This window comes from Vombatus ursinus, unplaced genomic scaffold (genome assembly GCF_900497805.2).
Source record: "Vombatus ursinus unplaced genomic scaffold, bare-nosed wombat genome assembly UNPS02014845.1, whole genome shotgun sequence".
In the NCBI taxonomy this organism is placed as follows: domain Eukaryota; kingdom Metazoa; phylum Chordata; class Mammalia; order Diprotodontia; family Vombatidae; genus Vombatus; species Vombatus ursinus.
Window position 1 is genome coordinate 5,811,279 of NW_020954623.1, and position 19,491 is coordinate 5,830,769.

At 58.2% G+C, this 19,491-nt stretch overlaps 1 protein-coding gene across 1 annotated transcript in view; it reads left to right on the top strand.

Moving 5' to 3' along the window:
- The window catches only part of INPP5A (inositol polyphosphate-5-phosphatase A), a 248,670-nt gene that overhangs the window by 4,385 nt on the left and 224,794 nt on the right, over positions 1-19,491 (top strand). Inside the window, exon 5 of the mRNA XM_027840462.1 lies at positions 40-321. Coding sequence (XP_027696263.1) covers positions 40-321 — 282 coding nt within the window. The remainder of the gene's footprint in view (positions 1-39; positions 322-19,491) is intronic.

The window sequence follows — 19,491 nt, forward strand, 5'->3', positions numbered from 1 at the left end:
GCTGCTGCCGCCGCTGCCACCCGCGCTGCCCGCTGCCAGCCGCCTCCGCCGCCGCCCGCCCCGTCGGGGCCGCCTCCGCCTGAGCTCGGCCCCCAGCCCCGGCCTGGTCTCCGGGCCCGCGCGGAGCCCCGCGGACGAGAGCCAGCCTCCCAGCCCGGGGGTCCGGGCTGCCCGGCGCCTCCCGCCGTCGGGCCGAGAGTCCTCCGCCGCCCCGCCTGCCTGGCGACACCCCGGCCGGGCACGATGGCTGGCAAAGCGGCGGGAGCCGGCGGCACCGGGATCCTGCTCGTCACGGCCAACGTGGGCTCGCTCTTCGACGACGTAAGTGGGGCGCGGGGGGCAGCCCGGGCCGGGCGGGGCGGGGCGGGACGCGACGGCTGTGCCCGAGAGCGCACCGGGGCAGCCACCGGAGCGCCGGGGGGGGGGGGGCGCCCGGCCAAGGCTCCGCCCCCTCGCCGCCCCCGGTGCGGCTCTCCGGGGGGCTCCGCTTGGCCCGGCCCGGCTTTCGTGCCAGGGAGCGGCCCCTCCCTCCCGGTTCCCCGTTCCTCCCTCCGGAGCTCGGGCCTGGCCGCGCTGCCTCTGGGGGCCTCGACTTGTCCCGGGGCCCTGGCCTCCGAGCCTCTGGCGCAGGACCCACTGCCCCCCTGCCCTCCCCACCCCGGCTGACCTTTGCCTAGGCCAGAGCCAGCCGGGGAGGGGCGGGCCTCACCCCAACTTCCCTCTCCTGGCTTTGCCTTTCCGAAGAACCCCAAGAGCTGAAACAAAGCTCGGCCCTCGGAGGGGGGCTCATTCCTCCCCTCCCCCCCATCGGTAGGGAGCGAGCCGGACCCCAAGCAATTAGACACGTCCTCGGGCCGGGGCAGCCCCCGGCCCCTCCCTCCCGCCGAGCCCAGGGCCGAGGCCAAGGCCAAGGCGGCCCACTGGCTAGCCCGGCTAGCCGAGCTAACACAGCCATCCTGCCTGGCTCGGGAAGAAACGGAGCCCCCTGGGAATTCGGGAGCACTCGGGCTTTTTTTGTCTGCAGCCAATCTGAGAAACTACCAGGATAGGGCCGGCTTGCGTCCCCCGCGCCCCCCCCCCAACTCCACTCCCTCCCTGCTAAGCCAAGCCCAGGGGTGCCCTGACCAGAAGCCTTCGGGCCCTCTCTGGACGTGTCCTGGCCTGCTGCACTCCGCATGTCAGAGAGAAAAGGCACACCGAGCCTTAAAAGATCCCATCTCCCCACTGTGAAAACTGGGTGCAGCTTGGGGGTGACCAGTTAACTGCTCTGATCCTCCTGAAGTCTCCCCCGCCCCGGCTCCTGAGGGGGCCACCGGCCTTTGCCCCATCCGTCGCCCACTCGCCTTTTAAAGCCCAGCGGTGCTTCGTGGTGGGGGTGGGGGGTACACGGCCTCCCCTTCCACGGTTAATCCTCTGCCGCTACCTCTTTAAAGGGTATCTGGGAATGGCAGGAGGAGGTTGTGGAGGTTGGTCTGACTCTGGTGGGATGGCCCAAAGCCTCCATGTGCCCATGGCCCTGGCCTGGCAAATCAGGGGTCAGTCAGGTGATTCTTGTCTTCCTGGGAAATGTCAGGGGAGGGGGACGGGGAGGCTGGTGGTCTGTGAGGAGGGCCCCCCCTTTTCCTTCTCCCTTGGGACTTTCTTCCTACTCCCTCTTTATCTCCACTCAATCCCAGCTGGGCCTTCTCCAGCCATTGCTGGCCAGAACTTTGCCTCTCTGGTGGGGCCCCTTTCCAAAGGTAAATGGCATTTTGCTACATGTTTGCATCTGCAAGAAACTTTGAAGGATTTTTGCCCAAAGAAACATTTGGCTTGTCCAAAAGGCAGTTTGAGGTGAATTGGGTCCGGTGCCTTTGGCTCCGAAATCCGCCTGGCTGTGGCCAAGGACAGGTGCCTGTACTCTGCTGAGGCCTCAGTTTGTCAGCCTGCAGCTCAGGCCCAGGTGGCACCTGCTGGAGCTGGCCTGAGGCTTCACCGATGGAGCAGTTAGGTGCTTGCCTCTGAAGGGAACATCATGAAATAGTTCACAGCTGCTACATTGTTTGGAATGATCGTTTGACTCAGAGATCCATCTACTCAGAAAATATTTGTGACCTTTGCAAAAGAAAGGAAGGGAAATGACTTGGTTTGGGAGTCAGTGGGCCTGGGCTCGGGCCACCAAAGCCTTTCTTCTCCTCAGTTTTCTCCCGGGGTTGGATGAGATGAGCGCTGGGTCCCTCCTGGGGTGGAGAAAGCTGCCCCTGCCTGTCTGCCGTCCTCCTCCCCTCCCCCTCCCCGTGTGTATTTTCTCCTCTCTCCTGGAGAGCTTGCTGGGACCTCGGAGATCCAGCTGCCCTGTTTTTCCAAGGGGCCAGAGGAGCTGAGCCCAGAGCCCAGGCTCAGGCTGGTCCTCAGCAGCTGCCGGGGCTTCCCTGTTCCTGGCCTGTGGAATCCAGGCCTCGTTCTTGAATGAAGGCCATGTCTCTCCTGGGTTAGTGGGAGAGAGGAAGGGTGTCTCACCTGGAGATGTGTGTGGGCTGTGAGATGGGGATGGAGGCTGCCCAGGCTCTGGACAGGCCCTGGGTTGGACTCAGGCCTCTGAGCAGCTGCCTCCCTGCCTGAAGTACCCCTAGGAGGAGAAATGATGTTAGAGGCCTGTGGGCAGGGCCTTGGGAGCCCTGGGAGCCTGGTGTTTATCCCATGCCTGTCCACGTCTTTGGGGTGGCCTCGAGGAGGAGGCCTGGTGAGAGTGCTGAGGCAGCCCGTAATTCAATCTGAGAGTGTCCATCCCTGACTCCCTGGAACAGAGCCAGGTGCCTCCTGGCCCTCTGCTCCCATCTGGCCAGGGTGGCACAGGAGAACCAAACACCTTTCTCCTGTGAGCCAGGGCTGAGCTCTGTGGGGTGGGATGGCAGTAGAGTACATATGTCCAGACGTCCTGCTTATTCTGCTGAAGGCCTCCCTGACTGTTATCTGTCACTTGTGGGGGGCTGCTGACAGACAGGCTTCTGAGGGAAGACCTTGAGACCTGGGAAAGGAGGGGGCCTCCTCCCCCCAGCTCCCAATCGCCTGCTGTGGGCCAGGCACCCGGCAAGCCGGGGAGGCAGGCTGCTGACCCCAGGCTGTGATACAGTGAACCACTTACCAAGACCTTAGATGGAGTGCTGGCCCCTGGAGAGCCAGGGGTGAGTCGAGGACGTGGGCCCAGCCCATGAGGGCTCCTCACTTAAAGTACCTGGGAAGAAGGGGATCCTGAGCTTGATAAGTGCCTCCTAAAGGAGTAGGCACGCCAAGGAGGAAACTGAGCCCCGGAGGGCTGGAGTGGGAGGGAGAGGCTGCGCCTGGGGTCCTCATAGTGGGGCTGGAGGAGGGGTGCTGAACTGAAGCCTGAACTCAGGAGGTGGAGGCCTGGAGTCCTGGGAGCAGGGGAAGGGGATGTGTGTGAGAGCGGCTGCTAAAACCTGGTAACTGAACAGATGAGCTGGGGAGACTGGGGGGTCCAGCCTGGCCAACAGGGAAGATGAGCTCCTGGGGCAAGCCCTCTCTGTGGTTTCCATTTCAGGGCCAGTTCTGACCCGAGCCGGACATTTCAGGCCCGTCCAGGGCTCTTTTGGGCCCATCAGGGTCTGGAAGGGGGGGAAAAAAGAGCTCGTATGTTTGTGTGTCTCTATGGGCTGGACAGGCATTCCTGTGCGCTGTTATTCCCCCCTTGAATTTTCTAGGGGGTCTGTATCTGGAGGGGATCAATGACATCCCCTCCCTCATGGTTCTGTGTAAAATCCTCAGAAAGTCTTTCAACAGAAACTGGCAAAGGCTGAGTCTCTGCCCCAAGGAACATTGATGTTGTTGGGAAGCAGGCAGGCATGGGGGGCCAGGTGGCGTGTTGGGCTGAGGACAGGTTGAAGGACAGCATAGCTGGGGTCTGCAGGGGGCTGGGTCCCCCCACTTCTGTGCCTCAGTCCTGCCTTGACCTTAGTCCTGAGGCCCTATCCAGGGTCAGTGGGATGTGACCTCCTTCTGTGCAGTTTTCCTGGAGCTGAAATCCCACCACTGTTGTCATGTTGGGCCAGGCCCCTGCACCCAGGGATGGGGATGGTCCAGTGTAGGCAGCCACTTGGGGTGGCAGGTGATTTGGACGTTCTGGGGAAGCCAAGGAGGGTCTGGCCTTCTTTCCCACTGGGCTGTGAACTTGGCCCTGAGTCATTGGTTAATCTAACCTAACCAGGGGAGGCTTTATTTCTGAGCCCCAGGGTCATGGGTGCCATGGGAGGGCCTCCCTCTCAGTAAAGCCCCAGGGTGGATGGAATGCCTGAGGCTGTGTGGTGAGGTCTCAAAGCCAACGGAAGAAACGGGGGTCGTTGGCTGCTTGGTACGTCCCCAGCCCTCTCCGTGGGCAGTGTGGCCCCTCGTGGCTGGCCCGTCCCTGTTTTCTGGCTGCCTTATACACTCAGTGATTTAACACTGAGCACCTCATCTTCCCTGCTGTCACCAAGGAGATTGAAAGGCTCCTGAAGGGCCCCCTGGCTGGGAGACCCAGAAGCACTGGGCCAGCAGCCGGTGGTCTCTGTCTCAGGTCTAGGAGTTCTAGCCCGAGAATTCCTCCGTGGACTTCTAAGTCCTCGACTTCCAAGCATGTTTGTGCCGATGGTCCCCTCAGTGACTGGAGGTTTCCTGGTCTTCTTTTGTGGCCCCCGCAGCAGGTTATGGTTCTGAGGGAGGATGGAGCTCGTGGTCTGTGCTTGGAGACAGAAATAAAGGATCTGGGTAAAGGGGGCAGCTGGGGCCAATCTGGGCCTTGTACTAGTCCAGGAGAGTCAGAATCCAGGAGCTAGACATCTGGGCTGTTGGCTACCTTCCTCAGCTCCCACGGATCAGTCGTTAAATCAGGGCTGCCCGGAGCATTTTGCCAGTTGGCCCTGACATTGAGGAGGTGAAGGACGCATGACAGGGGAGGTGCAGGAGCGTCCTCTTTGGACCCCCTTGCAGAGAGACTTTCGAGCGCCTGTTTCTGGGGGCTCTTGTTGGCTTTAGCTCAGACAGTGAAGGGTTGGAGGGCCGGGCAGCGCAGCTGTCAGACTGTGAGGGTAAGGGTGTGCACAATGGAGGTTTGCCAGCGTTTGTGTGACAGGACTCTTGGGAGCTGGCTCTGTGTAGTGGGCATGAGAGCCTCTTGGCCTAGAGACCACTGGTGAGCAGCATGCCTCAATCCTCTCATGCCAACCCAGGTCGCTGGAATGCTCACCTCAGCCATCCTGGCCTCAAGGGCCAGGCCTGCTGGCAGGGTCCAAGTCAGCAGTCAGCTGCCGCTGTTAGCAGCTGCCAGAGGGAATGTGGGATGATGCCCAGGACAGGGAGTGCTGTTCTGAGGGGCCTCTAGATACAGCGAGAAGCCAGAGAAAACGTCATAGAGAGGATGGCACAGAGACGGGGCGAGACCCCTGGGGTTTAATCAGTTGGAAAGACTCCCCGGGGGTGGCATGTGCCCCATTCCCTGCTAATGCAGGAGGAGCCCTGGGAGGGTCAGCAGGGACACCACGCAGCACTAGTGGCCCAGTAGAGCCCAGAGAACGGGAGCAGGATAGTTGTCTGGACATAAGGACAGGCCTGTAGGGCCCGCCTGGGCTCATCTGCCTCCCCTCAGCTTTGTGACTCGTTCCTTGCAGCAGACTTGGAGAATATGACGTCCCTGGTGCTGAGGTAAAGACTAGAGGATTGGTCAGAGGTCCCCGGCCAGGGTGCCCCCTGCTGGTGCTCAGATGAGGAGGCAGAGAGGCTCCTGGACACCTGGGGCACACCTGGTACCTGGCCAGGTGCGAGCTGTCAGGATCGGCCATGCTCCACACGGCTTGGCCTTTTCTCTTGGCAGACCCAGAGCATTGCGCCTGCACTTAGTGGGGGTGGGCTGAGTGTGTGGGAGTAATGTGGGTTCCCCACAGAGGATGTCTTCCTCTCCCTCTCCTCCCTCCTGGTGTTCGGGGGTCGACTGCCTTCCGTCTGGCTGCTCCTTTGGGAGGTCTGGGCCGAGGCCTCCTTGGCTGGCTCTTCTTTCGTGGGATTTATGGGGAGGAGGCGGGGACCGCCACTTGAGAAAGCCTGACCCGGGGAGAGGCCCTGCTCTCCTGGCTGCATGTGTGTGGATGGCAGGGCTGCTGGGTCATCTGGCCTTTAGGGAAATGTTCTGGTTCAAGAGAGGTGAAGGCAGCAGCCTGTGAAGACCTGGTGCTAAGTGAGGGGGGTCCAGGCAGGGCATGGATGGCAGGCCTGTTGAGAGGACAGCTTGGACCCCAGGAAGGCTGAGCTTGTGAGGCCCATGTGTGCTCGCGTGTGTGAGTGCATGAGTGCGCACACGTAAACAATGTGCTGCTGTATGCTGGTACATGAGTGTGCTGGTAGCATGTATGTGTACATGTGTGCAGAGGCGTGCTTGTGTGTTCACATGTATGTTGATTGTGCGCGTGTTTGCTTGTGTGTATGAGCATTGCTTATATTACTTATATGCACACACAGGTGAACATGTATGTCATGCAGATACCCATGCATGTGCTTAGGTGGAGGTGTGCGGCGCGCTCATGAGAAGTATGTATACATATGTGTGCTCACATGTGTTGGTGTATGTACACGGTTTGTTGTATGAGCGAATTGCTTATATTCATGCACACACAGGTGAACATGTATGTCATGCAGTCACAACACATGCACGTACCCATGTGCAGGCATGCAGTGGTCTCATGAGAGGTGTGTATATGCATATGTGTGCTCACATGCGTTGGTGCACGTACACGGTTTGCTTGTTGTATGAGCGTATTGCTTATGTTCATGCACACACAGGTGAGCGTGCGTGTCGTATAGACACACATGCATGTACCCCATGCACAAGCGTGCAGTGGTCTCAGGGGTGTGTGTATACATATGTGTACTCATATGTGTTGGTATGCGCACATGGTTTGCCTGTTGTACGAGCACATTACTTATATTCATGCACACACAGGTGAACATGTATGTCGTGCAGACACACATGCATGTGCTTAGTTGTAGGCATGCAGTGGTCTCATGAGATGTGTGCATATGCATGTGTGTGCTCACATGTGTCGGTGCACGTACACAGTTTGCTTGTACGAGCGTATCGCTTATATTCATGCACACCCATGTGACATGCATGCTCTGCAGACACATGCGTGTACCCATGTGCAGGCATGCAGCGCTCATGAGCGGTATGTGTATACATGTGTGTGCTCACATGTGTTGGTGTGTGTGTGCATGGTTCGCCTGTTGTACGGGCGCATTCCTTATATGCATGCACACGCATGTGAACATGTATGTCATGCAGACACACATGCATGTGCTGAGGTACAGGTTGCAGTGCGCTCATAGGGGTGGGTGTTTACATATGTGTGCTCACATGCGTGTTGGTTTGCTTGTGTGAATGTGTGTGTTGCTCATGTGCATGAGTGCAGGTGTGTGCTTGTGCATGAGTGTTCGTGCTCACACTTGTGATGTGCTGGCGTAAGCATTGTATATGGGCTCTTGCACACGTACATGCATGTGCAGATGTGTGTTCATGTACATGGCCACGTGTGAATATGCGCCTGTGCCCAGGTGTGTGCTCGTCCGTGTAGTCACATGCATGTGTGTGAAGGCTGGAAGAACGCCTCTTTTCCAGAAGACCTTCTCTTGGACTCTGAGGATCCGTTCTCAGATCAATAGGCCTTGGGAAAGGCCCGGATTCAGATCCTGCCTCCGGGACTTTCCAGCTCTGTGGCCTTGGCCAAGTCCCTTCACTCCCCTGGGCCGTGTTTTCGTCTTTCGGGATAACAGGGATAACACTGCCTGGGTCATCGCCCAGCGCAGGGTTGTTGAATGTGTAACAACGACAACAGTGGGCGTTACGCTGCGCTTTAAGCTTGGCAAAGCACTTTGCACGTTTATCTCAATTGGTCCTCACTGTTTTACGGAGGGGAAACTGAGGCAGGCAGCGATCGCACGGCCTGCGCAGGGTCCCAGGGACAGTCGTGTCTTCTTGGCACGAAGGCCGCGGCTTTGTCTGCGGCACCCCCTCGCGGCCTCCTGCCTCTGCCAGCGTCCAGTGATCGCGGCTTCCGTTGACTTCTTCATCAAAGCCAGCCGCTGGTTTTCCTGGCGATGTTGGGCTGGGCCTGGGCGGTCGAGGTCTCAGGCCTCCATCGGTGTTTGCCCTTTTAGCAAACCCTGGGGCCGAGGGCAGAAGGGAGGCCGCTTTCCACTGGGACCGGGCTCTCTGTGGTGAAGCCTCTTCTTTCAGGGCCCGGCTGAAGCCTCCCTCCCTCCTTTGCTGCTGGAACTGGGCTCACAGGGTTTTCCCTTCATGGCCCTGGGGCCCTCTGTGGTGCTTCTCTTTGTCGCCAGTACATTCTGCTTGGATGGTACTCGGACATCTGCGTTTGGGCGGTATCAGACCAGGGGAGCCTTGAGGCCAGGAACTTGGGTTTTTTGGTGCCACGTGCCTAGGACTGTGTGCTTGGAGGTGCTTAGCCCAGTGGAGAGGCCGGTGAGCTGTGGCATCAGGAAGACCCCACACATTCCACGGGAAGAAGCTGTAGAGAAAGGACCCCACCAGGGATGAGTAGCAGAATGCCGAGCTGGGGGCGTCCTTCAGGGCTCCACAGGTCCACTCCTGCCTTTCTGTTAGAGTCAGCAAGTGAAGGCTTCCACGGAGGGGGAACGCACCTGCTCATCCCACGTTGGGCCAGCTTTCATGGCTAACCCTTCTGGCTGCCCCAGCCTCCTTTGGCCTCTTTTCCCAGAGCTTCCCTCCGGGCCCCCCAGAGCAAGGCCATCCATCTTGTGTGACAGACAACCTTCCAGATAGGTGGAGGCAGCTGTCACGGTCCCCGGGCTTCTGCCCCTTCAGGCCAGATGGGTCCGTTTCCTCCAGTCCTTCGAGGGCACGGGCTGCTGATGACCCAGTCGCCAACATGTGTCTCCCTTCTGTTGGGACCCACGATTTCACCTGGAGAGGAGACTCCGTCCACCAGCCCCCTGCCCGCTCAGAGCAGAGAGTGGGAGGTGGGCTGATGTGTCCATGAGTGCCTGAGGCCCAGAACCGTGCTCCCTGGGCTGGCTCTTCCACCTTATTCCCTCCTCTGGATTGCTGGCATCAGGCTGCCTGCTTCCTTCCCACCTCCTTCACCTGCCACTCCCAGGCCCTGCGGAGAACTCGGGCTCAGACTTCACTTTGGAGAGAATCGGGGGAATTAGAAGTGGCCTCTTTGGCCATCGCAGGGGGCCGCTGGGGCCTAAACGCCCTTTCCTGTCTCACTTCATCCCTGAGGGAAGGTGGGTGGGGGAGGGGTGGGCTTGGGCTCTGCCTGGGGCTCCTCATGAGACCAAAGCCTTTAGAGCTCTGACCCCTAGGACTTCTGACTCAGTCTAGGACTGGCTGCCCCTGGGGATCCTGTGGGAGTGGGGGTCTCTTAGTGGGGAGGTCTGAGCCAGAGCGCTGCCCATTCTCTTCTCCGTGCCCCACCCCTCCCACCGCATAGCGTCATACTGGCCCTGGACTCAAGGGGAGAAACTCCAGGGCCTCAGATTTCCCTTTTGTGGCTGGAGGGGATGCCACAGTGGGTGGGGCACCAGGCCTGGAGTCCGGAAGAGTGATCTTCCTGAGTTCAAATCTGGCCTTGGACACGTCCTAGCTGTGTGACCCTGGGCAAGTCACTTCACCCTGTTGGCCTCAGTTTCCTCATCTGTAAAATGAGCCGGAGAAGGAAATGGCAAACCCCTCCAGTGTCTTTTCTGAGAAAGCCCCAAATGGGGTCTCCTTGGAGTCAACAACAATGAAAGCTTTCCACAGAATTTCTGTGCTTTGCTACGTGTGTGAGTTTGTGGACGTTGAGGGAGGCCAGGCTGGCCCCTGCCTGCCCATTTCTCCCCGTTTTTGAGGGCATGTTCAAAGTACTGGACAGATGGGCAGAATAGAGTCCTGGGGGTGGACCCAGACTCAAACTGTTTCTTCCACTTCTTAGCTGTGTGACCTTGAGCAAATCAGTCTCCTTGCTGGGCCTCAGTGTCCAGGTCTGTCAAATGGCCCCTTCTGGACTCTGACCTTGTGACCCTCCCGGGATTAGTCATAGAGATGAACTCTGATGCTTTGGGTGGGGCTCCTCTTGAAGATGAAGCCTTTCCTCAATCAGGACATGCCCTCCAATTTGTCACGGGGAGAAGGAGGCTTCGATTTAGGGAGAGGAGCCTTCAGGGTCTCCTAGCCTGTGTCCCCTTGCTGGGGGTGTCTTCGTTAGCCCAGGCTGGCTGGTGCTTTTCTCCCACCTGGTTTCCTGGCTCACATCCTTCCCCGTCCAGGCTGAGCTCCTGGAAACCGCAGTCTCGGCACAGAGCCCCGATGGCTCTCGTCCCGTGGTCGTCCCTGGCTGCCATGGTTCTCCATGATTGGCCCCCGTCAGTCCAGTCTCTGCCTGGCTCCAAAGCCTTAGGAGAGCCAGCTGTGTCTTTCATCAACCTGCTGGATGCCTGTGATGGGCCGAGGAGCCCCGCCCAGCCGTGCTCTGCGACCTTGCCCCCAAGAACTCCGGCTGGCTCCCCCGTCCTCCCCGGGCTGCTTCGTGGTCCAGCTCATTGGGGGATCACGGTGCCCTGGGCCTCCTCTTTGGCTGGTCTGGGCCTGGGGGAGCATCATTCTCTGCTGAGGGTTGCCGGCTTCTCTAGACAGATGACAGTCTGAGCGTCAGTGAAGCATCCACTTTGCCTTCCTCTCTGTTCCCTTGGGCCAGAGGTCACTGAGAGTGAGTTTGTGGCCGAGCGCGCGTTTGGCTTCATTGCCAGGTGGTTTGGTGGTAGTGGAGGGAAGAGGCTGGCTGTGTGTGTGTGTGTGTGTGTGTGTGTGTGTGTGTGTGTGTGTGTGCGTGTGCGCGCGCGCGCCGTGCTGCAGGGGCTGCCATGCAGAAGGAGGCTCTGCCGGAGATGGGGGCGGGTGTGGGTGGCGATGATCCCTGGGGGTTTCTAGGTTCGTCTCTGTGGTCACAGGGATGCTGTGCCTGGGGGGATGCTCCAATTCCTTGCAGGGCGTTCAAGGCTCTTCCCTGCTCTTTTCGGGGTTCCCAGAGCACTCATGGACCATGTGGCCCTCTGGTTTCCCTGGGGGTGCAGTGGGTGTGTTGGTAGAGTAGTGTTACCTGTGTGAATTCAGAGCCTGCTCCTCCAGGATGGGCAGCATGTCTGCTCCCTGCACCCTGCTGGCTTCAGCAGCCCCCTGGGTGTTTCCTTCTAGGCCCGGCCACGGCTGGGCGAGGCTAGTCTAGCCTGAGTTTCCAGGAGAAGTGCTGGGGGTGGCCCTGGCCTCCAGGGCAGTGGATATTCTGCCTCTGTGGGGGATGGGTGGCCTGATTAGACTCAGCTGCAGACGGCTTCTGTCAGTCCTGTCCAGTGTGCGAATTCACCCCTCCTATCCCCCCCCTTTTTTTTTTCTTACTGAGGCAGTTGGAGTTAAGTGACTTGCCCAGAGTCACACTGCTAGTGAGTGTTATATGTCTGAGGCTGGATTTGAACTCAGGTCCTCCTGACTCCAGGTCCGGTGCTCCATCCACTGCACCACCTAGTTGCCCCACTTCCTGGTTTTAAACGAGGACCTGAGTATCCCAAGCATCTTGTGACTCTCTTGGGGTTTGGCCATCACCGGGGTCCTGGTGATGGTCATGGCCTTCTAGGAGGTAGCGGCACCCCTGTTGGGCAAGGTTCAGTTCTCCGGGGCCAGCCTGGAAATGAGAGCTTCCTGTGTTAACAGAGGCACCGGCCATCGAGGACCCCCACTGATGAGCTGCCCCCTTGTCGGGGCCCAGGACAGTTCCCTGGCCGCTGTCCAGCCTGGAGGGCACTTTTTTAGGACGGTCAGAGTGTGGGAAAATAGGTTAAATGTGGATATCTGTACATACTTTGCCACATTTATAACACCGTGGGAACCTTGGCTTCCCATGGTCCTGCTGGGCGAGGAGCTCCAGGCGGACTCCCGGCCTGGGTTGTGCCTTGCTGGCTCCCCTCATGCTGTGCCGGCCTGGCAGACACTCTCCCCTCTCAGGAACATCTGCTCCTGCCCAGTGTCCTGGGCAGCTTCTGTCCCCCCCTTCCTTGCGGTCTGGGCGGGTGGGAGGCCACTGAGAGAAAGCTGCTGAAAGTCCTTGCTCCGAGCGTGTGCTCTTCTCATGGGAAGAGACTGTTCCTGTCACTCCAGGCCTCCTGAGGCCAGGAACTTTCCAGGCTCCATTTCCAGGAGAGCTGGCAGCTTCGCTGGGCCGCCCTACTCCGGCCTGATCCTCTTGTGAGTGCTGCCTGTGCCAGAAAGGGAGGGGGAGAGAGAGAAGGAAGGAGGGAGGGAGGGAGGGAAGGAAGGAGGGAGAAAGGGAAGGAAGGAAGGAAAGAGGAAAGGAAGGAAAGAGGGAGGGAGGGAGGGAAGAAAACAAGCATGCACTAAGTGCCACCTGTGGACTTTAGAGTTTGGCCAATCTTATCTCCTTCGGGCCTTCCAACAGCTTTGTGAGGTCAGTGCCTTATTGTGCCCATTTTATAGTTAGTAAACGGGTGAAGTGACTTCCCTAGGGTCACACAGCTAGTAAGTACCTGAGACTGGATTTGAACTCAGGTCAACCTGACTCCAGGTCCTGCCGGATAGATCCACCCTGTCATCAGTTGCCTCGGGAGGTATAGCAGTGAGCTTGCGTGTTCTCACGGGTGTGAATCTGAGGCCTGGGCCTCCTTTGTCGTGAGCCTTGTTCTGGCCGGTCGGTCACTCAGGCAGCTTGAGCCCCAGAGCTGAGGGGAGCTGGTGGCCCCACGTGGGCGTCTACTGAGAGGGACATGCGCAGGACAGCCCAAGGGCCCGGATGTCTGGGGTGGGTGTTGGTCCCTTGCCCTGACCTGGTCACTTCCCACCCGACCCTGGCAAGCCTGGCAGTTCCAGTGCTGGGCCTCGGAGCCCTTAGGCTTCTTTTATCCTCCCGACCCCAATGGCCCCATTTTACAGGTGAGGAAGTGGAGGCTCCGGGAGGTTACCTGAGGCCTCCCAGGCAGCCCAGTCATTTCGGGGAGGTTGAATGTAGTTTGACAGGATCGAGGTGGGCTGGCGTCTTGGAGGGATGGCCTTGGAGAGAGGGACTTCCATCCTCTCCTAAGCAGCTTGTTTTCTTAGTCTGTGAGTGATCGGCCCCCAGCTGGAGCCCGACAGCCTGGCTGTGCCCTGGGCCAAGGGCGCCTGCTAGGGGTTGGCTCTGCGGCTCCCCTCCCCCACCTCTTGGCCGGGCAGGCCCCCCTCCCCACTGTGGCTGCCTCCTCCCTGCCCTCGAGTCCTTGTGTGCCCCGTGGACTTGACCTAAGCCAGTGGGACCTTCAGGGTGGCCTGACTCTGGGTCAGTTAAAGGGTGCGGGGGGGATGGTCAGGGAGGCTTCTGGTTTTCTTCCTCCTTCATGACCGGGTTACGGTTTTTCAAGTCTGTTACAGCTTCCTGTTTTTGACATAGCGCTCCTGGCTCAGGAGGACCCTGGCTGGTGGGCGGGCCCTGCTGGCATCCTCCTGAGAGGCAGGTGCCAGGCTCCCCCCCCAGCCCAGGCGGCCTCCAGACCCTTCTCGGCGCTTGGTCCCTGGATGGCGCGGTCAGCAGGGGCTGGCTGCCTGGGAAGGTGGACGAGGGCCGAGCTCATCGGTCTGAGGGAAGTTTGTTGTCGCTCACCTGAACACAGGCGTTCTTCTTCCCATGAGCCCTGGTGCTTTGGTCTTTCTGGGTCCCCCTTTGGGGTTTTTTGGCAGACAGCCTGGAGTGGTTGGCCATTTCCTTCTCCAGATCATTTTACAGTGGAGGAAACTGAGGCAGGCAGGTCACACAGCTAGTGAGCATCTGAGGCTGGATTTGCACTCAGGTCCTCCTGACTCCAGGCCCGATGCTCCATCCACTGCGCCACTCAGCGACCCTCCTATTATGGTAATAGCGCACCTTTAGAGAGCGTTTATTTGATCCTCACAGGAACCTTGGACATTAAGTGCTCTGATTATCCCTGTATTACAGCTGTGGAAACTGAGGCAGGCAGTGTAACGCATGACTTGTCTAGGGGCTGAGTTTGAACTCGGGCCTTTTTGACTCCAGGTCCAGGGTAGTGCGGTAGTCGTCCCTAGAGGATAGATCAAGGGGATTGGGTGTTGACCTCAGATACGCATGACTGTGTGGCTGGATTGCTGTCTGCCTCAGTTTTCTCATCTGTAAAATGGGGACAATGCTAGCACCTACTTCCCAGGGTTGCTGCAAGGCCAACTGGCAGCGCCATCTTGTTATGCTGTCTATTTCCCGGAGCTCCTGGCCTCTCCAGGAAATGCACATAGGACTGTATCTGATCTCAGGCCAGGGCCACAGGGGAGGAGGCCTGGGGCTGCGGGGGCCCTGTCTCCGTGATGGCCAGCGATGAGACACTGGTTTCCCTTTGCTGTAGTTTGCTACAGTTAGCTAAAATTAGCTAAAAAAATGCTAAAATGAGCAGGTTTGTGGGACCTCCCGGGGACAGTGAAAGTGTTAACATAAAGCACCCCAAACTCACTGGCTTCTTTTGAGGCTGAGGCCTGAGGGCCCTCAGTTTACCTCCTCTGGGTTTAAATCTGTCCCAGCCCTGCTGGAGAGGGACATTCCTGGGACGTAGAGGCAGAGCTGTGAGCTTTGAATTGGGAAGCCCCTGAATCCATCACTGAGCGTTTGGTAATTGTCTGCTAATGACAGAAATAAGTCTCCTTTCTGCCCTCTGGGGGATTCCGTTCTACTGGGGAAGAACCTTGTGCTCCAGGGTCTCAGCAGCTCAGACCTCCCAGAACCCGGGGCCCTTGGAGAGGCTGCTGGGCCAGGCCTTGGAGCACACGCTCTGTTCCTTTATCTTCCTGCTAAGGAGTGAGGCTGCTGTTGACGAGTGGGCTGGAGAGAAGGTGCTAAAGAGCCTGGAGTCTCTGCCCGGGAATATTGGCACGAGGGGCGTGGAGAGAGGCTGCGGGAGCTGCCTTCACAGGTCCAGAGGCTCACGGGAGGCGTGGGAGCTGTTCGGTCTGGCCCTGCAGCCTGGCTCAGAAGCAGCTGCTCAGAGGCCGCTGTAGGCTGGGTAGAAGGACAGCTCCAAGGCCAGCTTTCTGACTCAGAGTGCCCCAGGAGCTGTTGGCTCCCCCCTCTCTGGGGAAGCCTGGAAATCCCCTCGTTGAAGGGGTTATGGTGAGAATGCCTTCTGTGCAGTGGCTCGGGGAGCTCTGAGGCCTCTCCAACCCTGAGCTTCTCTGATTCCCCTACTTCAAAGGACGCCATGGCTCCCGATTGCCAACAGGACAGTTTTCAGGGCTAACCCCTGCCCCCCACTGTTTCTGAAACGCAGTCACTGAAGCCCACCTGGGGAGGGGCCACAGACCCCTCCTCATCCCTCCCCTTACATGGAGAATGCACGAAGCCCTCCGGGGATGGGGGGGTTAGAGCAGGGGATCTCGGACAGTCTGGGGGGGCCTGTGGACCCTTCTCAGAATCGTGGGTTTTTTAATGGAAGGAAATGGTATATTTCAGCTAGAAGAGAGTACAGGCCAAGAGGCCTCTCTTTTCCCATCCCGGCTCCCAGACTGGGTGAGGCTGAGCTTGGGCCAGAGCAGGCCCGCCGCCCTCCTTCCTCCTCATTCTGTACCTCGAGGCCAGCCAGGGGAACCCTAACCTTTTTTGTGCCACGTGGGCTGGTGGTCCTTGAAGACAACGTGGGGCCTGAGCCCTCCCCTGTCCAGATTTCTGCCTGTCTCGGGGTGTCGGCTCCAGGCCATGCGTGGCTCTGTTCGCCCCTTCGTATGTGCCTCGGCTTGCTGCTTTCCTTCCTAAACCGGAAGGGAAATGATCTTTCCAGGCTCAGCTCACGTGGGCCGTGCTGTGCTTCAGGCTTCGTGCTCCTACAGCCTACAGCTGAGGCTGCCTACACCCTGGCCCCGATGCTGAGCTCCCTCTTCTGTCTGTACAGGTGGGGTGGGGCGGCTGTGAAACTGAGATAATAGATGTAAAGGGATCCCTGTCTAAGGCAATGGAGGCCCCCCCGAAGTCGAGCTGAGGGGAGAATCTTTCTCAGGACTGAGTTGGGTAAGAAGGGCCCTCCGGTCCTGTCCAGGGCCTGCGTTCCCTCATAGCGTGATCGGCTCAATACCCTCATGCTCCTTAGGAGACCCTCTGGCCCTGGTTGGTTAGAGGGAGCCCGGGGTTGCCAGCAGTACCCCCCACTTCGTACTGGTGGCTGAACGGATTCCCAGCTGTTTGCTCCAAGAGAAGTGGGGTACAGGCAAGGATGGCCAGGATGCGGAAGCCTTAGCCCAGAAGCGGGAACAGGAGGGCTCTTTAGAGAACGCTCCCTTGTCGTTCCCGGCGGGGGGAAGCCCGGTGCTCTGGTAGCCAGAGACTCAAACGCGTCTGGGCCAGCTTTCTAGGCTGCTCAGAGGGTCTTAACAAAGTAGTTCCCTCGAGGCAGAGCACTGCTCCTTTCAGGTGCTGGCTTCTTTGGAGAGTCACAGCGGTATTTGACGGGGCAGATGTAGGGTCTGGAGCTCCAGAGGCCTGCTCCCAGATGACAAGGCCCATGCTGGCCTTATGCCTCCTTGGTGCAGGTGAGGGGAACGAGGACCCCCCCCCCCCCAAAGCTAGGACTGGTCAGAGCCGGGAGGCTGTTTTCTCGGCCCACTTAGGAGGCCCACCTGGTCAGGAGACTCTGGGACCCCAAGGCTCGGGCCTGCCTGATGGAGTGCTGTGTTGAGTGTGGCCCAGCTCTCCTTTCTGGCCCTGTGCTGTGTCTCTCATACTCATACCCCTCTGTCACCTCCGGGAATGCATGTCCTCTCCCGCTCTGCCAGAGCTCAGTCCTGGCGGTCCTGTGAAGGTTCCTAGCCCGTGCAGCCTCCCTGGTCCCACCACAGGCCTCACAAAGTGCCGCGTGGGCCTCACTTTTCTGTAAGGACATGTTCCCGTGGTTTCGATCTGTGACGTCATTTGAGTGAGCTCTTGCACCGCGGGCTCTTGTGCCGTGGGCTCTTGCGCCACGAGCTCTTGCACCTTGGGCACAGGTCACCAGCCATCCTTCCTGTAGAGACATGAGTTCCATGGCGGCATGATGGTCTTCCATCTGCCATCATTTACTTGGAGTCTGGGACACACCTGGCCTCCCTTTCTATCTTGAAGGCCATCCACAAACATTTCCTAATTGCCTCCCACCCTGCTAGGCCTGGGGGTATGAAACTAGCAACCCCTGACTGTCAGGAGGTCACCTAAAGTGTACTTGATGTGTAGGAAGGAACTTGGAGGCAGCTCTGGGGGAGGAGCGCCTAGCCTGAGGAGAGACTGAGGGAGGGAATGCCTTCCAGAACTGGGGCACCGCCAGTGCAAAGGTGCAGAGGTGAGCCCGGGAGAGTCCTGCATAAGTGAACAGTGGCATGCTTGCAGTGGGATGATGGTAAGGCTGGAAAGAAAGCTAGGCTGGGCCTTAAATGGCAGAGCAGGTGATAAGGAGTTGATTGACTGTATGTTTGTCTCTCTGGGGGGTGGGAGAGGTGACAGAGGGGACCCTGCCCTTGAGGAGGACGAGCTGGGCTGGGGAGAGACCAAGCTGCAGTCTACAGCAATAGTTCAGGCCGATTGTTCTTCAACATGTAGGTCTCAGGGCCCCTTTGTACTCCTAAAAATTACCGAGGATTCTCCCCACCCTGCCTTTTGTTCAGGTGGGTCATATCTATCAGTACTTACCATATGCAAAGTTAAAATGTTTTAACATTATTATAAAAATAGTTTTGACCTTGCAGACCCCCAGAAAGGGTAGCAGGACCACCTCCCACCCAAGCCACTGGTTCTTGGATCATATCCTGAGAATTGCTGGTCCACATTATAGGGGAGAAAGACCTAAGCAAAGGTGAAGGCTGAGAGGAGAAAAGGAGACACATGGGAGAGAAAACTGTCATGGAGAAAGAAACAAGATGGCGGCCGATTGCATGTAAGGGATGGGTAAGAGGGGAGTAGGAAGTCGAGCGTGGGCAAATGGGAGGATAGTGGTGCTTTCCACTGTAATAGGAAAATTGGGAAGAGATGAGGGCTCTGGGCGGTGATGGTGGGTCGGGGACGGGAAGACAATATGTTCTGTTCAGAGTGTGTTGAATTTGAGCTGTCTTCATGATGTTGAGTTCAGTCTTTCCAATAGCCATTTGATAATATGGGAGTGGATGTCAGGAGAGAGCTTAGGACGAGTTATGTCCGTCTGTGAAGCCGGGGAGCCGATGAGATCGCTGAGTGAGAGAGGCACTGACATTGGGGGAGGGGAGATGTAGCTGGTGCGCCAGTAAAGGAGCCAGAGTAGCGGGAGAAAGAGAGAGAAGAATTCGGGATCTGAGAGGAGCAGGCGTTTCTCAGCGGCACCTGCGGAAAAGCTGAGAAGGAACTGTGACATTCGGCTGTCACTTTGGAGAGCAGTTTCAGTTGCGTGATGAGGTTGGAAATCAGACGACAGAGCGTTTAGAAGAGAATGAGAGGAGAGAAAGTGGGGGTGCTCTCTACATGGAGAGTGAGCAGAAAGACGCGCCAGGGAAGCTGACAGAGGGTGGCAGTGGGGGCAGAGAGGAGGCAGGAAGGGAAGGATGCGGAGGGAGAGAGAGAAGAGGGTTCTAGAGGGGACAGACTTCTGGAAAAGACGCGGGACAAGCTGGATCACGGTGGTGGTGAGAGGTTTGTTTTGGCAGTGGAAGGGCCGCCTCTTTATGTGAGAGGGGAATGAAGGCGATTGTGGGGAAGGCCAGTGACTGGAGATGAGAGAGGAGGACAGGAGAAGGGCTTCGTTCTTTTCGTGGAAGTATAAAGTGGGGCAGGTCAGGGGAAGATGGAGGGAGGTGCGGCCCCACCGCTGTAGGGAGGGGGATGGAGAATCTTTAGGGGAGCACAGACGGCTCCCTTGGCCTTGCCTTAGAACCATCTTTGAGCCGTTTGGGCAAGTCCGTCACTGCTTGGATGTGGCTGCCCACCTCTTGGATCTGTTCCCCCTTTGGTCACTTATCCCTGGGTGGGTGTCCTACAAGACTGGTAGCTCCTTGAGGGCAGGGAAGCTTTGTGACTAAGGTGAGCCGTAGAAGCGTGCTAGGCACCAGGTCACCACTATGCAGACACACGTTCGGACTGAATTGAGTCGGTTCCTGGCCAAAACTGACAAGTTGTCCCTGTGTTCATTTCCCTGGAATGTGTTTGGTTGATTATTCAGCAAATATTTGAAGACATAGGTGGAAAGTAGCCTGGTGGGTGCCCTGGAAAAATGCCAAGAGATACTAAGAAACAGTAGCAATGATCTCTGTCCTCAGAGAGCATGTCCTTTAAGAGTGGAGGGAATGGTACTGTCTCACAGGGGCTTGTTTCTTTAGTGGGCAAGTAAGAGTTCCTGGAATCCTCGCTCCTGGGTTAGAGGATGCAGCTGCCCCACTCTTCAGCTGTAATTCTCTCTCTCTCTCTCTGTCCCTCTGTCTCT